Source organism: Brienomyrus brachyistius, chromosome 8, assembly GCF_023856365.1.
Source record: "Brienomyrus brachyistius isolate T26 chromosome 8, BBRACH_0.4, whole genome shotgun sequence".
In the NCBI taxonomy this organism is placed as follows: domain Eukaryota; kingdom Metazoa; phylum Chordata; class Actinopteri; order Osteoglossiformes; family Mormyridae; genus Brienomyrus; species Brienomyrus brachyistius.
Window position 1 is genome coordinate 13,249,569 of NC_064540.1, and position 20,064 is coordinate 13,269,632.

The 20,064-nt window shown below is 42.7% G+C and overlaps 1 protein-coding gene across 5 annotated transcripts in view; it reads left to right on the plus strand.

Annotated features, from left to right (window-relative positions):
- The window catches only part of LOC125746973 (voltage-dependent L-type calcium channel subunit alpha-1D-like), a 75,775-nt gene extending 56,909 nt beyond the window's left edge, over positions 1-18,866 (plus strand). For 2 of the 5 annotated variants that reach the window (XM_049021574.1, XM_049021575.1), the window contains exons 29-47: positions 294-377; positions 3,893-3,925; positions 4,608-4,736; positions 4,922-4,987; positions 5,077-5,168; positions 6,154-6,313; positions 6,432-6,559; positions 7,216-7,312; positions 7,574-7,676; positions 7,961-8,062; positions 9,727-9,857; positions 11,633-11,749; positions 12,274-12,620; positions 13,002-13,028; positions 13,338-13,463; positions 13,642-13,808; positions 15,378-15,499; positions 15,596-15,898; positions 16,028-18,866. In XM_049021574.1, the coding sequence (XP_048877531.1) occupies positions 294-377; positions 3,893-3,925; positions 4,608-4,736; positions 4,922-4,987; positions 5,077-5,168; positions 6,154-6,313; positions 6,432-6,559; positions 7,216-7,312; positions 7,574-7,676; positions 7,961-8,062; positions 9,727-9,857; positions 11,633-11,749; positions 12,274-12,620; positions 13,002-13,028; positions 13,338-13,463; positions 13,642-13,808; positions 15,378-15,499; positions 15,596-15,898; positions 16,028-16,312 (2,619 nt within the window). In that variant the 3' untranslated portion in view covers positions 16,313-18,866. The remainder of the gene's footprint in view (positions 1-293; positions 378-3,892; positions 3,926-4,607; positions 4,737-4,921; positions 4,988-5,076; positions 5,169-6,153; positions 6,314-6,431; positions 6,560-7,215; positions 7,313-7,573; positions 7,677-7,960; positions 8,063-9,726; positions 9,858-11,632; positions 11,750-12,273; positions 12,621-13,001; positions 13,029-13,337; positions 13,464-13,641; positions 13,809-15,377; positions 15,500-15,595; positions 15,899-16,027) is intronic. The other 3 variants (XM_049021577.1, XM_049021578.1, XM_049021576.1) reach the window with 2 other exon arrangements.
- The last annotated feature ends 1,198 nt before the right edge of the window (positions 18,867-20,064 follow it).

Consider the following 20,064-nt stretch of genomic DNA (forward strand, 5'->3'; position numbering starts at 1 on the left):
CTGTCTCTCGGGGCTCGCTGGAGGCCATGCCCTCAGGGAAACCTCAATTCTATCACTTACTGGGCTCTTGGTTCCGATCAGAAATCAGACTAGGTGTGAGCTGTCTTTCTGGTCCCTCTGCCACGTGACACTGCCTCCTTTGACGAGCTGCCATGTGGCAAACTGGGAAGGGCCCTCACACGCCTGTTCTCTACTGGTGCAATTCCATGGGAATCACCAAACTGAACTTCTCCTTTTCCTCTCCTCTTTCCTTTATTCCTGTCCCTTCTTCTCTTCCCTCCTCTTGGACACAGCACTATTTCACTGATGCATGGAACACTTTTGATGCCTTAATTGTAGTGGGTAGCGTTGTTGATATCGCTATCGCTGAAGTCAATGTAAGTACCCCTCTTCACAGCTTTTTCTCCGTTACTCTCACAATGTCTTGCAATAATCCCACCTTCAGAGTCCTGAATCAGTTTAGTCCAATTCAGCTTCCCTTTATCCCCATACTGTTATCCATATATTACCGTTCATTTGCCACTTTTTCTCTAAGCAAATAAATCACTTAATATGTTACAACCTAAGCCCTTAATAATCCACAAAAGTATATAGTGACAGACTTCAAAATAAACCTTTATTTATTGCAAGACAACTGTTTACTTATTATTCTTGTGTTTTGTACTGGTAAAAAGTGTATATGGTGACCATAAAATGTATTTATTTCATCTGTCTTTACTTGATATGCAAAAATGTGTATAGACATACAAACACAGTGAGCCACCTAGCTGGAAATGCACTACCTCAAATCTATAATACTCAAACCACACCTTTATTCAAAGACACAAAAATACAGACTCATAACATTTTAAGAGACAGACCTGCATGAAGCACTATAAATTTAATGTTCCCTTACGTGTTACTTGAATAATATTAACAGCTATTATTCTGTGTTGTGTTGTGTATCCACTTGTTATATCTATATGTCTGTAACACTGTTGTGTATTAGATTGTCCCAAATTCAATACATTTGTAAGTGCTCTTTGAGTCTGCATATCTCCCAATCTGTCTAATCATTGTTCTCATCAAATCTTTTCCCTAGAAAATTAAAGGGGCAAGTATAACTATCAGAATCTCTTTACCTGTGTGTCTACTCTGTGCTGTTTGACCTGCGTTTATGCTACAGACACAAACAAAATTTAAATTCTTATTTTTTTTCCTGAGCGATCCCAAACTAAAATAAATTCCATAAGGTGTGAGTTACGTATCATCAAATTTACAATCTTGGCAGCTGACATGAACTACAGCTAAGGAAAAACAATGACTCACTGTGAGGGATGCAAACCTCCACATTGATTCATAGTGTCAACAGAATTGACATGCTGGCTGGAACTGTAAATGACTGTTATTTCACGGCCAGTGGTTTGTCCAGACTTTTCAGTTTGTTCATTAGTGTTTAATTAATCAATTAATTATATTTGATTACTTTAACTGCCTTTCACAGATGTTACGTACCATTCCAGAGTACAAGTGCGCTTTCTTCAAAATATAAAAAAAAATGAAAAAGTAATTTCTTAGACAAAAAAATACTAAATTAACAGGTCACAGCTTAGCTTTAAACTATAATCAGGTCCAGGACAGTGCCTCTGATTTAAGTGACTTTCTGATTGCTTTCTGAGCTGCAGTGGTGTGTGTTCATTTGTGTGTTTGTGTATAAATTACTAAGTCATTCTTACAAAGCCTTTCATACTCATTTCATTCAGAAGGCCAATTCTTGCCTTATTTGAACCACTAAATCCCTACAGCAAGGCTGCTAAGATGAACAACTGTGAGCCAAATAACATACCTAGATGCCTATTTGTGCTTCACAGTTCTGCTCATATTTTTAATGTCTGATATGAGTTACAGATACAAAATTACTAGATGTGACAGTCTAGCTGTGCCACCTTATGTCACAAACATCAACTTTCCACTCTAGTAATTTAGTATCTGTGGCGGCAGCATTGGGTGTGAATCCTTATATCTGGGGGTTTGGTCTACTTCCTGCCCTCTGACCTATCTGCATGTCCGCCCTACTCCTCTGTGTGCTGTTGATTGCCAGTCGAGCCACCCTCCGCCCTAATATCCGTCTTATGTCATCCCACCACGCTGACCCCCATGCACAGTTTATTCTCGGACCCAAAGAATTTTTGGTCAGTCCCGCACTGCCGTCTGTGTTCACTGTGTTGACTTTGCTGCCATCGCTCACATCGCTCTCATTTCGCTCAGAAGGCCTCTGGAGCTCAGAGCTGCTCGCATGTCTTTTAAGGCAGAGAATAACTGCCCACTGACACACAGTCAGCCAGTAATCCCATGCAGAATAATTAGCTGTGACTTCAGCTGCTGGTTAAAGACACAACTACCCACTCGCACGACAGTATCTGCTCTTCGCAATGAAGAATTCTCCCTGGCCAAGGGTATGCTTGGTGCCAGAACAGGTTAAGATTTGCAGAAGATCCTCTTGTGAGGGAAGGACTAGACTATTGCACATGCTGGTCCTTGGTTCTGACCAGCTTCTGTCCACAGGTCCCTCTGTAGAGAGTTCCTACAAATCTGGTGGAGCAACCTACAGTGATAGGCCGTTGCGATCCCTCTGTTTTAATGGGAATGCTTGTCTGTGCTCTGTTCTGTTTTCTGCCATTAGCTGGTATAGCTCAGTGAGGAGCTCAAGTGTAGGGAGCAGGTGTGTACACCTCAGGTGTGTAGATCTCAGTCAGGTGCATGGCCCTGCCTTCAGCTCTTTCAGCACACAGCTTCTCTCTCCTTTATTATTTCTCCCGACTTTACCTTTTTAATTCACTCTTCCCGTCTTGCTTTACTTTTCCTTCGCTTCTAAGCCTTTCCTCTAGTCTAAGCGGACCTGTCCTATGACTGCATGCGTTGCTGTGATGCAATAAAAAAGCCGAAAGCTTTCCCTCTTGCCAATTGTCTTGCCTGAAGTGCTTGACGTGCTGGACGCATGTCCCATCAATGCTACGGCCAGTTTGCCAAAGGATCTGCCTGAACCTGAATGGAACCCATTCATGTTTTACTTTGTATTCATTCCCGTTCCATCCCATAGGGGAGTGAGACAGGCAGCTGAATTAGGCCGGAGTCTCCATACCTCCTGCTCGGTGATGGGAAGACCCTTAGGGTCTACCAGCCATGTCTGGCTTTGTGTTTTACCGCATTCTTATGTCTGCTTACAGTTTGTCAGTCTTTGTCATGCCCAGTGCTCCACGGCTCTTCACATGTACTATGATAAGAGCAACCCTTATTATCCAAAGTGCGGTAAACATTACCACCACACAGCACAATGGTCATTGAGGAATTTGGCAAGGAGGTGCCACCATCCTGTGTTTCTCTTGCCATCTCAGAGATTTCTGAATTCTGCTGTGGGTATTCAGTTTCTGATGGCAGAAGAAGACATTCAATCTCCATTCTCATTGTATATTCAGTCGGTAAATTTAGGCCTAACTTTGGATATGGTCTCGTGCTTGGTACCGAAGAAGAAATATAGAGATGGACAGCTGTAAAAATTTGATAGAGATGGACAGTCAACTGAAATGCAATATAGACCTATACGCCACTACAGAGAACATGATGTACACTGAAAGGGTACATAAAGAAGCAGATTGAGGGGTGTCCTTTGCCGTCTTACGTCCTGTCATTAACTTTGAAGAGATGTTGTGACAATGTTTTGTTTTATGACAGATGTCTAGTCGTTAATGTCAAAGAAACCCACCACAGAGTTGTTGTGTTTGCACATGTCTGGACACTAACGCTACGAAATGCGTTACTATTGTTTTGTAAGCGATTAAGGATTTCCAGTTATAGTCGCTAGAGATGCTAGAGGTTGTGTTCGAGGAATTAATACAGCTCTTTAATTTTAAAGCCCACAGAGGCTCCCCAGGTGAACGATGCTGGGGTAAGATGCACCGCCCCCTAGTGGGCTCCAGCCCTGCTTCGACTTTGCTTTCTTTTTTCATTTGTTAATTGCTTTACTCTCTGGAATCTGTTCCCTAAAATCTTCACTCATTTTTCATTTGGTTTGTTTGGGTTGTTTATTTTTCCTTTGTATTTCTGTTTGACCTTTACTTTCCATGTTTGGGGTTCAGTTGTGTTTTGGGGGTCTGAAGCAGGGTGTCCCGCACAGCGTTGTCACTCCGTCCAGTCGGTCAGCAGTGTGGAGAACTCCCCCTGCTGGCTGCACGATCCTGGAGCCGCATGTGTTGCTCCGGACAGAGGAAGCAATGCTGAGGCCGGGCTATGGCACGCCATATGCCCAGGGGCCAAACATGCTTTCCTTCCCCTCTGCCCCCCACTGTATGAGCACAACGTCTGGCAGTGTCTTCAGCTACTGGATGAGAAGCCAATATTTTACATTAACATCTATTTATTTATAAAGCAGGCAAGCAAAGGCCCAACCACAGTGAAATCCCTCAGCATAGTATAAGAAACACCATTTGTTTTGGTCTATTGGAGATGGCAGGAGTAACATGACTCTACGTCAGTGCCTCCTGCTGTCTTCTCTGCACTGCCAACGTTCTGCGCATGCACTCAGGTGACCGCCGCTTGTCTGTGTACTAATGCAGTCGTTTTCTTCACAGAATCCAGAGGAAGGTGGTGCTTTCTCAATCTCATTTTTCCGTCTCTTCCGGGTTATGAGACTGGTCAAGTTGCTAAACAGGGGTGAAGGCATTCGAACCCTTCTGTGGACTTTCATCAAATCCTTTCAGGTGAAATACAGCCCTACCATTGACATTACAGGAAGAATTCTGGTTGTGAATGTCTCTGGATTTATTAAACTCCATATAGGATGCAAACTTGCTTCTTTAAGGCTTCTGGACTGTGAGTCCATATATAGGCGCAGTTTGCATTGTTGCTAACTGAGTTTGCAAACTTACGTGTCTCCATCTCCCAGGCTCTGCCATGGGTTGCTCTCCTGATCGTGATGGTTTTCTTCATCTATGCCGTAATTGGAATGCAGGTACATTCTGCTTACAGTATCAAAATTTAGAATAGACAGGCCATGGTTGGAGCTTGTGAAGTGTTTCAGTCATGCTGTGTGTTCTCCAGATGTTTGGGAAGATCGCTATGGTGGACCACACAAGCATCAACCGCAACAACAACTTTCAAACTTTCCCCCAGGCCGTACTACTGCTCTTCAGGTCGGTGGCTTTCGGATCCGAGTCAGGTTTTAAAGAAAACCAAATTTTAGACACTAACGAAATACTTGCATATGACATCTGCAATCATAAGAAAAAATACCAGTGTATAGAAATTAAATAAAGAAAATGTGTCCTCTCTGAAAAACATAAGCACAACAAAACCAACTGGATTGTGCTTATTTCCCTGTTACTACCACTGCATACAACTTGCACTGAGAATTGTTTTATTTTGCACCCAATGTGAAAATTGCACGTATGTTATTTCCTACCTAAGCCAAATGTGGCACAGTCTAGGCTAAGGGCAGGATCAAATTTTTCATACTGTTAAGAGATCACACAGCAGTATATGTTCCCGACAATAAAAGCTACCGAAGCCTAGCACAGATATAACAAGTATACAGACAGACTTCAGAGACAGAGCTGCATGGATTACGAGCTTGAAGCCTGTTAGCTCAACATTATCCAATCATGTACAAATACAATTCATGCTAGCTAAAGATACTACATCTGACTGGATCGGTTTCAAAATTCGTCTCTTCCTGACATGATCTAACTTTTATGCGGTGATAAGTGTCTGCACATTTCATCATGGTTTTTGGCATCATACATTAGTTTTTATTGTATTTTCCTCCTGTTACTCCAGTTTCCCCCCACAGTCCAAAGACATGCTGAGGTTAATTGGACTTACCATATTGCCCATAGGTGTGCCTGTGTGAGTGAATGATGTGTGAGTGTGTCCTGCAATGGTTTCCCGCCCAATCCTGGATTGTTCCCTGTAGTATCCAGACCCCCGCGACCCTGAATAGGACAAGCAGTTACAGAAAATGGGGGGATGGATTACATATAATTTTTGTTAATTAAAAATCTTCATTGTCAAATCGTTTTTGTCATAGTCAATGAAATGAACACAGGTCACGTCAAAGGATGAGTTTGTTGGTGTTGATACTGAACCTGGGCTCTCCTGATCTGCCTCCTTGTGTCTCAGGTGTGCCACAGGTGAGGCATGGCAGAATATCATGCTGGCCTGCTTGCCCGGGAGGCTGTGTGATCCAGAATCGGACATCAATCCAGGGGAGGAGAGGTCATGCGGGAGCAACGTTGCCATAGTCTACTTCATCACCTTCTACATGCTGTGTGCCTTCGTGGTATGACCCTACCCACAAAAACTACACACATACATATATATATACACACAGTAAATACATTCCTGTGCACAATTGTTAACATCATCATTAAGACTGTTTTTTTTTTTTTTTATTTAAGATTATAAATTTATTTGTGGCTGTCATCATGGACAACTTTGACTACTTGACCCGTGATTGGTCCATTCTTGGTCCTCACCACTTGGATGAATTTAAGAGGATATGGTCCGAGTACGACCCAGAGGCCATGTAAGTGTGAGCAGGCTCAGAGACTTGGCATTACACAAGAGAAGATAAGAGATAAGGAATAACTAACATCCAGTGCAACAATGCGACGGCAGCCCTTCATTACTTTATAAACTAGTATTAACAATTTGAAAGCCATTTCCTAATCTAAAATCTTTTACTTTTAAATGCAGCTATGTACATCATAGTTAATTTCTCTTCCAAACCTTCCTAAATCCTTTTATTTACAATGTTATCTTTAGTTAATCTTTTTCTTTTCATTTTGACGCTGTCAGAACACAATTTTGTATTAAAAAGCTTCCGTAACCTAAATTTTGAAACAGAAAGAGAATTTTGGGGCAGCATATGGCCGCTTGGTGCATGACCTCACCAGGACAGTCACATGTCCGTGCGCCCTTAAGCAAAGCCCTTAACCTCCAGCTACATGAGTGCTGCTGCAGGTGGCTGCCCTTCACTGCCAAGATTTCTCTCACCTACATATATGTCATGGAGAGGAAGATGGGGAAGGTGATAAGAGAATTTCAATGAAGTGTCATTATTACATTTTCTCTGAGTATCAGTGCCATCAATCATACAGGACTTCTCTGCAGCTAACTGTGAGCTCACTGCATAGACTGGATGGTATATCCCAGGCTATGTGACCTCTTCACTCCTTCCAGTGGCAGGATCAAGCACCTGGATCTGGTGACTCTTCTTCGTCGCATCCAGCCTCCCCTGGGCTTTGGCAAGCTGTGTCCTCACAGGGTGGCTTGTAAGGTACAAGAATATGTGAACACGTATGCATGCATACATATATTTGCACTGTGTCCGCGGTGGTGGTCGAGGTCCCCACATGGATGCAGACGCACACATGCATACAGACTCCCATACACGAGCAAATACGAGCACTGGAGTTGGCCACAGACGCTCACGTCCAGTGAGCACAAGCACTCACCCCGGCGACATTTTGGCATTGTACACTCATCTGTAAATGCTCTACTTGTCTATGATTAACATAATAACCACATTCTGTTTCAGAGACTGGTAGCCATGAACATGCCTCTCAACAGCGACGGCACTGTCATGTTCAACGCCACGCTCTTCGCTTTGGTCCGCACCGCTCTGAAGATCAAGACTGAGGGCACGGAAACTTCTCCTATCTAACTCCCTGTCTGTCTGTAGATCTGTCTGTCTGCCAGCCTGCCTATCTATCTATCGTATTTACACTTAGGTGTTTGTGCAAAGTGCTGTGAAGATGTTTGGCTTATCATCTGCACATTAAGCACATTAAGCCTGAAGAATGAACATATGAACCACAAATTTACTATTCCACCTGTGCTGCAGTGGGATGTGGGGGAGCCTGCCAGTGGCCTGCCACAGTACCGACACCGTCATCTGACACAGAGGTTTGCTTGTGCCTGCTAGGTCCCCTGGAACAGGCAAATGAAGAGCTGCGCAGTATCATTAAGAAGCTCTGGAAACGGACGAACATGAAGCTGCTGGACCAAGTGTGTCCCCCTGCAGGCGGTCAGTCATACTGCCTCCCATACTGAGCCCTAGACCTCACAGGCTGATTCCACTGCTCTTTCTGTGCTTTTCTACTAACTGTACTTCATTGCACATATACAATTTGCAGATTTAGTTCTATTATAGCCATAACATTCTTCAATAGAAACCCTCCCTCCCACCCACTACCTATAAAGGCATTATGGCATGACCTCGCTCTGATAGGTGATTAACGGGATTTTGCTCAGCGGTCTTAGCTTTGTCAGCATCCATGAACCAGGACTGAGCTTTCCTGCCCGACAGTTACGCAACACCTTCTTATTACAAAAGGTGCACAATTACGGTGAAATGTCAGTTTACACCCAAAGGCAATTCGCATTGCTAACTTGAATTGCAGAGAACCATTCTCCCATTCCAGAATAACAGATAATGTATTAGCTGTACAGATAGCAAGAGTTGTGAGGACACACCTATAATTTCAGGACTAAGTCTGTATGTCTGACAGCTTGCATGGCCCTCAGCAGCACTGCATGTTCTCTTCGCACTAAACCTTCTCTCTTTTCACTCGAGCCTTTCTGCAGCTTCTGCTCCTTGCACATAGTCTGGGGTCCTACCGAATATTCTGAAGCAATTCTGTTTTAGGGTGGTGGCATGGAACTGGTGTCGCCTCTCTCGCACCCCTTTCCCCAAAGAATTTTCTGACTCGACACGGACCCTGCTTCAGAATGATTCCTCCGGGATCACGCCGCTTGCTTGCATGTGCTCTGTGAAGGGTAGAGGCAGAGTTTAGTGGAACAGGCCCTGCTGATGGAGAAACTGCTGCATTGCTCAAAAGACCTGACTACTGTACAGTTAGTCATCCTTATGAAATCAGTGAGTTTGTTAGTTGTACAGTACTGCTGTGTGTCAGTAAGCAGTAGATTTAAAATGAAAAATGTATTGTACCTAATGGTAATGAAACCTTTCAAACGTATTACTTACAACTTATTTGTGAAATTTAAAGACCAAAGATTCCCTGCCTCTCCAGCATCTCCCATTTCTGTTTTCCACTCCATCGCTAGTTCTGTTTGGGGTCAAGGGTTAAATTAGTCTTCTGTATTTTACTAAAGTATTTTATTTGTCCTGTCTTTTACCATGTTAAGTCCAGGTATAACTTGGTCACAACACATTATTTTTGAAATCTCCACTATTTTTGAAAACTCCACTTTAACCCAGAGACAGGAAGAAATAGAAAAATAAGACTCATTATTCATTGCTATCGACGTGTGATTGCTGATATTTTTTATACAAAAATAAGATGTATGATATCCTCATGTTTCCCTGGTGATATAGGTTACCTGAACTGATCCTCCTACAATCAACGTACCTACCCACCATTTTATTGTATAAAACCTGCAAAGCATAAGCAGGCACATCAGACTTTATAGGCAGTGGTTTCTCAAAGCTATATGGGATACAGGCTTTAACTGGGCTTGCTGTGATTTTTTTTTAGACTTTCTTTGATGGAATCCTTCCAATTCCACCTGCGTAGTTCCTTTAAAGTGTGTAACCCAGCCATCTCCCAGCTGCCTGGGGGGGTCCTGGCCCCTCACGAGGATGCTGTAGCCTTAGCGACAGTCGGCCGGCTCTGAGTTAACCTGAGGGTGGCTGAGGGCCCCCATGCTGACAGTGGTCTGTTTGTTCAGATGATGAGGTGACCCTGGGGAAGTTCTATGCCACCTTCCTGATACAGGACTACTTTAGGAAATTCAAGAAACGCAAAGATGGGGGCTTCATGGGCGTCCCCAATGAGAACAGCACGGCCGTTGCCCTGCAGGTAAGCTTCATCCGCAGACCGTATCCTCTTTCTCCTCCATTTTTTATCTGTGCATCGTTACCCATGGTGCACTTTTGTCCTCATCCACCCCTCCTTCTCCCAATGTATCCTTCCCCCATTCCAGAGTGCTTGGTAGTGGCAGGTCTTGGTGGTGCGCGGGATCATTTGCTTTAGGCATCGAGGCCCTTAAAAGACGGTCAGCTCCCTGTTTACACTCTGCCATCCAGATGGAATTCCCTGGTATTATGCATGGAATGGAACTCACAGTCAGTATAAGGGTCTGCTTCTGTATTACTCAACACTGATACCCCCAAGCCCAGGGAAAAGTGTTTATGAAAAATCATATGAGAAACGACGTGTTTATACCATGTCCTGCAGGACAGTGTGCAAATAAAGTTCCAATAAAAGAGGAACTCGAGTGTGATTTAAAAACAGTAGCCTATACTGTACAGGAGTATGTGTTCCAGGCAGAAGTGATGTTTTGACATCCTGGTGTGTTCATCCCTTGTGCTCAGTATATGTGCTACTGTTCACTCCATTCTGTAATTGGAGAAGAAAGCTTGCAGCTTTCCTTGCATTATTTACCCATGTGTGTGGATTCGTATGACATCCATATTCAGTCAGATGGTGCACCCAGTATCTCGGTGGGTTCCAGGACAAAGACCCGCATTTTCCTCATGACCATTATGAAGCCATAACACCGTTTTTTCACCCCCATTCAAACTAACCAGCCTCTTGTTTTGCTGCTAGTCTCTACTCTGCATTCATAAACATTACTGGTGTTACTTGCACTTGCATATTTAGTGGCCACCTCTTACAGTGCCTGCCCAGGTAGAATCAGCGGATATGGGTGTACAGTATATAGCTGAAGAGTAGAAGATCAATACTGCACCCAGGATTTACTCCTAAAGTCTAGTTTTAGTGTTCCTCAATTGAAGCATCTTCTCTTTTTAAAGATCAATAACTTTTAGTACCAGTAAAAAGTTTGGACACACCAAGCCACCTACAAAGGACAGTGATAATATCACGTTACATTACCTGGCCACCTGACAAACAGAACAGAAATTGTTTTGGATGAGTTTGAGCAGAAAGTGAAGAAGAAGCAGTCAGAGAGTGCTCAGAAGTCCATCAGGACAGCTGGAAAAGCATCCCAGGAGGCCGCATCATGAATGCGGCATAGTGGAGACAGTAGGATCAGCCAGTCGCTGGAGCAACTGGGGTTAAGGGTCATGTTCAAGGGCCCAATGGTGGGATTCTTTTTTTCAGTGCATAATTCCATATATACAATTTTTAGTGTTGACGTCTTATAAATATTCTAAAATCGTACAAATAAACCTTTCTGTTCATAGGTGTGGCCAAACTTTTAACTCCTACTGTACATAGTTGACCTCCTATATGATCATTTAGAGATGATCAGCGGTATCTAATTTTAGGTCTGAACTGCAAGTCAAATTCCATTAGTTCCACAACACATTTGCATTCTTCTGCAGGTAGCTTGAGGCACAGTTTTATATTCATATAAGTAGCAGCGACAGAGGTCTGTACACTGCAGGGAATCCACAGGGAGTTTTATACACTCAGAGCCTCTCATATAGAAACTGTCTGTCTTTCAGTGTCGTCTTTTCCCATGTCTCACTGTCTGCTAAATGCAGTTCAGCCGCAGGGCTCCTGGGTAGAGGACAGTTGTAACTCAAATGTGATTGGTTGACTTCGACTTGATGAGCAAACATCAAGCCGCCCTGCAGCTTCTCACCACCTGTTATCGTCGGTTGCAGGCCGGTCTTCGCACACTGCATGATATTGGGCCTGAAATTCGAAGAGCGATATCATGTGACCTACAAGACGAGGAACTTGTAGACTTTATTCCTGAGGAAGACCAGGAGTTTTATAGGGTAATAATTCATGTTTATAACAATTTAAACAACAAGGTAACCCTTATAGGGCAGCTCATTGTAAATGATTAGATCAATTTGCTATAAAGCTTTTATAGGGTAATTCCTCATATTTATAGCATGAAGATGGGTGAGAACACGCTTACTGGGAAAGGCTAGTCCATTTATAGCAGTCTATCCAAAGTTTTTATGAATAAAATATCTGGATGCAGGACCAACAAGAGCTGAATGTACAGGAGTTAGCAGTAAATATAATGAAAGCAGGGCAGGAAGTCATATAACACAACTGACTTTGCCCTGGTTTACCGATGATGTTACTCATTGTTATGTCAGGGGAACATTTTTAAATTAAAAAGCAGTGCAAGGAAGTTCATTTTGCATGTCATAAGCCATTTATTCTGCTTTTAAAAATATTGTTTGCTCATATAAACTTTAAAAATTAAATGTTTTAAAATGTAATTCACTGAAAATGCATGTCTGCTTTTGATTCGCAATGCACAGTTTAATGTGACTTTTATTGACAGCAAAATGGGGGAATTTTTGGAAATCATGTCAATCACATGAATGGAGATGCCAGGAACCCCTCATATCAGACCAATGCCACACAGCGCCCCCTGCAGGTGCATCCCCCCCCACACTATGCTAACATGGAACAACCAGTTGGCCGGTTGGACAGGATGGGCCAGACCCTGGCTCAAAATGGCCATTCCTATCACAAGTCTACCAACATCAACCTCAACAATGCTAATGTGTCCAGTCTGCCTAATGGGAAGCATATCGGTCCCTATGAGCATGCAAATGGCTATGCGGGAAACAAGGGACCCTACTACCCAGGCGACTATGACAAGCCCAAGAACTCCAGCATCCAAAGGTACCAAAGACCTACAAGCTTAAGTCATTACTTATATAATAGTAGTACACACTTTAGCCAATAACCTGTTGTATAATTGTGAGTAGTGCCTCCTACCGCCTCCACTAACTGAAGGCCGTCTGCTATCCAAACTGTAACTGCAAACTATTTCAGCCACTATACTATCCACCCATAACAAAATCCTGAATCTATTCACACTGTATTCTATAACAGCACCGAGCTGCAATCTATCCACTATCATTTCTATGCACTGATGACCATTCCCTGAAATATATGAAATCCTGAATAAATATGCTATGTTAAATCTTCTTCTCTTTTTCCTTTCCACCTATACTTATCTGTATCGCTTTCCCCTGAACGTTTCTCTGCTTTCTGGAATAGGACACGCTACTATGAGACCTACATTAGGTATGCCTGCTGCAGCATAAGGATGCTCCACCTACAACACAGGCAGACATAACTATCTAGATGCGAGAAGGGGCCACTGTCAACTTCCTCCCTAATCACTAGAGCTTGGCAAACATATGTGTCTGTAGAACTTGGAAATAGATCTTAGAATCAGGAAATGGCTTTCTCCAATGCTACAAGTCAGTGTACAACCGATGTATGGCTAAGGCTGCTCACACTGCCCTTCTGGAGGTGCGATTTGCATTACCATTGCATGTCCTCCTACACATGCCCATCACAGGGCCTGACTCCCTCTGTGCTGCCCTCCAGAGCCCATGCCGGGGATAGCTGTCAGCCGACAATTCGTAGAGGAGATGAAAGTGCTGAGGAAGAACGCTATGGGGAGTACTGCAGTGGGGAGGAGCCTTATGAGGAGGACATTATGATCGCAGACAGGTAGAATCGGTCGGCGTTGGGTCCAAAAATGTAAAACAAATGAGAACCTTTAATTATAGATGGCAGAAGACTTTGGTGGGGAAATATATAAAAAAAAAACTCCCATTCCTTTAGGTAATATGTGCACTTTTAGAAATGGGGAGTATGCACTAATATTGTTTTATTGACATATTCGCAGGAAGGGATACAAGGAGTACCTTGACAAGGTTAATAACCTAGAACAGGACTATGACGTCCCCAAAGGTTATTATCGTCATGTGCGTCAGTATGATGACGATGAGCAGTCGGTTTACCATGACTCCAAAAGGTCCCCGAAGAGACGGCTGCTTCCTCCCACACCTCAAGGTGAGCACTGTAGGCTTTGTCCCTCTTCCAGTAGCTTATCCTGATCAGGGTCACGGGGGGTCTGGACCCTTCCCAAGCAGCCTGGGGCACAAGGTTGGGGTACACCCTGGATGGAGGACCAGTCTAACACCAGGCAGCTTTTGGAAATTTGTACTTTGTGATTATTTATTCAATAGAAGTGCTTCTCTTTTTTCACAGTGGAGAATAAATAGACCCCCTACTTTCATTACTTCATTAACTGATTATAATTTGCCTCTGGTGCAGCAAAATATTTGAACATCATTTGCAAATTAATAAAGAATAGCTTTAAGGGCCCAGGGTTGGATGAAGCAAATTACTTGAATTTTGAAGTAATTATGAGAGGCAAAGACAGAATACATCATTCCAAGGTCAGCGGGCTGTCAGAGGACCTTAGAAGAACATCTGCTGATGTCCATGTCTAGAAACAGATAGGAAACCATTGAAAAAGATTTGCAAATCCATCATTCTACTGTACTAAAGAACATTTGCAAAGGGAGACTAACAGATGAGGGGCAATTTATCAATCTAACAGGCTTTGCCATCAGTTTCATCCCTAGCATTGGAGGTTGCTCTAAGATCTCTCCAAGAATGGGTTCTTTATGCCTGCCTGTCATATTCGTGGGATGACGACACCCTTTTCCTTTTTCTTGCTTTTGTCCAGTAAATGTTTACACACTCTGGTTCCTGTGGGTTGCACTGTTGCTTCACACCTCCAGTGTCATTGATGCCAATTTTGCACGTTCTCCCTGGCTGATGTGGACTTCTTATAGGTACTCTGCTTTGCTCCAGTATGCAAATGTGTATGATGACACTGCACTGGCATCCCATCTGAGCTGTACCCCTGCTATGTATGTATGTGTGTGTGTATATATATATACACACACACACACACACACACTTTATATATAGAGTATGGATAGTGCTGCCTGGGGATAGGCTACGGCTCTCCCTCCCCAACCCTGCACTGGACTATCTAACCATGTAGCGTACAAGATATCATGGATGTGTATTTCCCTCTCAGACACGTTTCAGTTATTTTAGCTTTAAATGGTGGTTCCTGTTGCTTGCCCTTCACATACCCTTGCGCTCTATCACCATATCTTTAGCCGTTGAAAGTCAATATTTTAGGTCCTTTCGCATGTTGTATGCTGGAAATGCATATGTTAAGCTCCAGCATATGTCTGAAGCAAAGCTGGATGATGACCGTGACATGATCCCTGAATGTACATCAAATACTCAGTATGACGAGCATCCCCTTCAGTCAGATGACCTAAGGAACCATGTCTCATATTTCCTGAAAGCTACATTTGTAAAAAGGCTCCATAAATGGTTGAATTTGTTATTGTGGAAGCAAGTTGTTACTGGGAACTGGAAACAGACTTTTAGTGCACTTTCATAGCCTACTCAATAGTACATTGGTATCCTTGTACTTTAGAGGTCATAACTTTTGTCTTGCGTTGCCCTGTATTTTCTCTTTCTTTTGGAGTCCACATCCCTTTATGTCTGCCATATTATACATTTAATTGTTCTTCCTGTGGATGTGTTCAGGCCACAGAAGGCCGTCCTTCAACTTTGAGTGCCTGCGTAGACAGGGCAGCCAGGATGAAATCCCCCATTCACCTGGCTTACGTCAGCGGACGGCGCTGCCTCTTCACCTGATGCAACACCAGGTAGGCGTGCCATTCTTATCAAGTGCTAATGCTTCCGGACAGCATCGCTATTCACATGTAAATGTTGTGTCCATTTTCCCACTTGTTTGGTACCAGGTCATGGCTGTCGCTGGTCTGGACTCTAGCAGAGCCCAGATACTCTCCCCAACCCGCTCCACACGGTCCTGGGCTACACCTCCAACCACTCCTCTTAGCAAGGACCTTTCCCCTTACTATACACCCCTGATCCGTGTAGAGCGGGCTGGGCGGGAGAATGGCCATGTGCGCAATAACTCCTGGTACGCAGACGACCCAGACTACCAGTACAGGACGTATACACCAGCACATCTGCAGCTCCCCCATGAGTACAGACACCAGTACTACCAGAAGAGAGGAAGCGCCACAAGCCTTGTAGAAGCAGTGAGTGAAGCCAAGGGCACCAGTTTCCTGTTCTTCACCATCCCACTAGACATCTGCCAGGGTATGGGGCCTTATACACAGTAAAGGTAGCTAAGTTAGTAACACTGGTTTTCATTTTCTTCCTTGAAGGTATTGATATCTGAGGGACTGGGGAGGTATGCCAGGGACCCGAAATTTGTCGCCACAACGAAGCACGAAATCGCAGATGCTTGTGAGATGACTATTGATGAAATGGAGAGTGCCGCCAGCCATCTGCTGAATGGCAGCAGGGACATGTTCCCCATCCGGGGCCGGAGAGACTACGAGGTTCTGGATGTCTCCGCCAGCTACAGCGATGAGGAACTGGAGCAAGATCTGGCTGGGAAGTATGAGGAAGACTTAGCTGATGAAATGATATGCATTACGAGTTTGTAGCATTGGGTCCACCTGTAAAGAACAAAACACAGAGACTCTGTGAATCTCTTGGCTCACTAACAAAAGAAGTGCCTTTTTTCTAGTGGAGTACAAAAGGCACTTGAAGGTGATGGAGCTAACAGGAGCAGCGCTCTGCTGCCCTTCCAGAACCCGTCTCAATCCCCAAGGAAGCAGATGTGGGCTCGGCGGAGCATCTTTAGGCAATGCCTCCCTGATACACTACGTGGAAGCATGATATCAGGAACAGCTTTCATCCTAGAGAAATCTCACATGAGGCATATCTCACATGTGGATGTGAACCGAATCCTCCAGTTACTTTCAGAATTTAATCGTGGCTAACATGAAAAATGACTATATGCTCGTTTACAGATATATCACTGTCTGCTTATTATCACTTTCCAGATAAGGTGGTTAAGATGTCTGCAGTCACAAAGATTCCCATTGAAAAAAAAATGATTAAGCAATTATGCACTATCAGACAGTTCTTTTGGAATATTAAAAGAGCCAGTTTAATATTTCCTAGTTGATATATTGTAAATGCATTGTAATATATTACATCAGAAAACTTTGTAAAGAGATGTTCTATATTTTGTAATTATGTATCTTACATAAGAACAGCAATATGGTTCTTAATTAATATATTACAAACATAGATGGATGTTATTTTATGAGGTACTGTACAACAATGTTTATCTACCTTTTCTTTTGAGCTCCACTATATTCTCGATCTGCTCGCAACCTTTTATAAGATGTTGTGTCGAGGTGAACATGCATTCGCACGAGATATGCAAAATTATTATGTTGATAGACCTGAACCGTCGAACTTGTTGTCGTGTCTTAACTACCCACTGCAGGAGTTTGAGAGCCATGCTCGCTCCCCGCACCCCTGCCACACTACTCAAAATGCACTCAGGAGTGTGTTTTAATTCGCCGCTGTGTTTTACTTTTACAGATCTCCTTGTAAGCAAAAGGGTCCGGTTTTTGTTTAGCTTGTGCTAACCTGTGTGCATGGGTACATCTGGATGTTAAATTCTTCTATTGTGACTGACAATGCTGCTTTCTGAGGATGAAGGAACTGTGCCCCTCCCAGTAACACAATAACAAAACATGTCGCAGATCACGTTCCTGGGTTTGATATGCGCTTAATTACTCGAAGAAAAAATTATTCATTGTGTTACCGACCACATCAATTCCGAGCGACTTTTCTCGTTTTTCAATTACGACACGTTCTAAATGATCGTTTTCATTTAATCGGAAACAAAAACCGCACTTCCAGGTCTGTTAAAGTCCACTCATTTCCCCCCTCCCACCCCCCTTTTTGGTGTTAACTTTTTAATCGTTTGCATTTTATAAGGTAGTTATTAAAAGCATCTAGACTAAGTGCACGCTCAGAAATTCTGTGAAGCTGATCAGTGGTGACGCAGCTACAGCACGAGGCAGTAAGTTGGAGAGTTAAAGCAATATTACCCCCCACTCTTTCCATAAGAAGTCTTATAAATATACCTCCAGAAGAGCAGGGTAACATATCAGTGATTAAACTTCGAAGGTGTTCCAAACTATAGCCTCCCTTTCTTGCACTGCAAAAAAAGGGATGAAACAGTCACTTTAAATCGTCTTTTAAAAGAACACTTACCAGCATGCAAACTTGGCCGAGCACAGTGCGGGGCAGTTCTACTCTCCACGTGGAAGTGTGCGGTCCGGAGGGGCGTATGACTGGTCCACCCAACCTAGCTGGGGTCCTCCAGGAGGTGCACGCTGAAAGGGCTCTGACTCGTCTGTGAGAAACGTGTACTGGTGTCTAATATCTAAGATGACCCCTCACGGCCAGACACATTGTACTGTAACGTAGCAATTACAGAGAAACTAGAAATATGCATTTTTTTCTAAACACTTGTGTAAATGGTGTTAAAACTAAAGACTAAAACCAAGTTACTTTACCTCATGTCAGGGATTCCTGAATAAAAATGGTATTTAAATATTAGCACATAGCTGTATGTCTTTGCACAAGTAATTGTTAAGTGATATTGTTTCATTTTCTATGAATTTCAGATCTATATGTAATAGGGTGAGGCGATTTTGTACTTTTCCTGTGGCTGTGTGTATGGTTTAGTGGAATCTATATTTGTCTTACTTGTCACTTTACAATGCTGGGATATATGGTAGAATATTAAGCGGCACTGGGCTTTTTCCTTGTGATAAAACCAGTTTGCGGCTCAATGAAATTTAATATTTAAGTTTACAGAGAATTATATGTTAATTTAAACACTTTAATCAGTTTAATATTACTAGAATAGTTGACAAGATGTATTTAAATATACAATGAAAAGTATATAAAGTATGGAAAGACCTGTTCTTATTTATTTTACTTGAAATATTTGCTCTTTAAGGTTTTTATTCTGCAAACTTCTCAGTAGCAGCTTAGTACCCCTCTAGATTTTGTATGCATTTCTTTTTGTATTTTTTCATTTAATTTTGGCCTTTAACTGATTTGAATCAATACCTAAATTTTATTTCCTAATGATTACTATTGAATAAACTTACACTAAAGTTCAAAGTGATATTTAATCTGTGATTTATTCATGAACACAAAGGGAGGTCATCAAGAGTATATGCATCATGTAGAAGGTGATGAAGCAGACAATGGCCACGCTTCTTCCACGTGGCCTCTCCTTGCCAGCACTGATGTCTAACTGCGGGTTGGGTCTGCCAATTAACCAAATAGTATATAGCAAGAGATCTGTACATTGTATGAGAGTGTCTTGAATTTGCAGATGAACCTGTGTCAAGAAATGTAACTGTCTTCCATGAAAATAACAAATACAGTTTGTTGGGCTGTGTTGTGATGCATTGTTGGATTGCAGTTCTAAGGAGTGACATCACTTGAAAGCTCCAATGTGATTTTCAGTGGAGGGTCCTGTCAAGAGCAAAATGAGTGATTCCCCAATGCAGCATAAAATGTTTAACCTTCTCCATCTCCCCAGCTGCCAATCAACAACTTTTACCAACAACTTTGGGTTTGGGGTTCTGAACCATACATGGCAGAAATGTGACTTGGATCAGTCTTCAAATGAGCAGTACAAAGACATGATGCTCGAGTGCATTCACCAAGTTGACCTTCATACAGTAGAAAATATGTGTAATCTCAGAGAAACCTCTTCTCCAACCTGGAGGTGGTTAATTTCAAAATATTCAAAGTCTTAAAAATATCAACCTACCTGTGTCAGTTGTTCCTGTTGACCTGTTATCACTGTTCACACTTATTGCCCTTTTAATAAACAATCCTGCCCAGAAGGCCAGCATTTGAGTGGGTATGTATATAGTTGAGTGGATATAAAGTAGAGGTATATAGAGTGTTTCAGCTGGTATATACAGTTAGTAGTCAAGCAGTGAATCATATGGCTGCAACAGAATACAGCAAAAGTTCTCGTATCCAGCAACTTTGGGACTTAAGCACTGATGCATTGTTGAATTTTCTAGATTGTTTCTAGATTTTCTTGATAGTTGAACATTGAAAGCAATATTCAGTTACTACTGAAGTATATCATGATTCATTAATGATGAACAAAGATGAGATCGGTATTTCACTTGTCATTCATGACTTCAGCAGTTCCTTAGTAGTTCCTTCAGTAGTTCACAAACATTTACCGGATGAACAGATTTAGGAACAAATATAGTAGCTGCTCGGCATAAAAAATATGTCACAATTCATTAATGATGAATTAACATGAGGTCAGGATTTCACATTATTCATT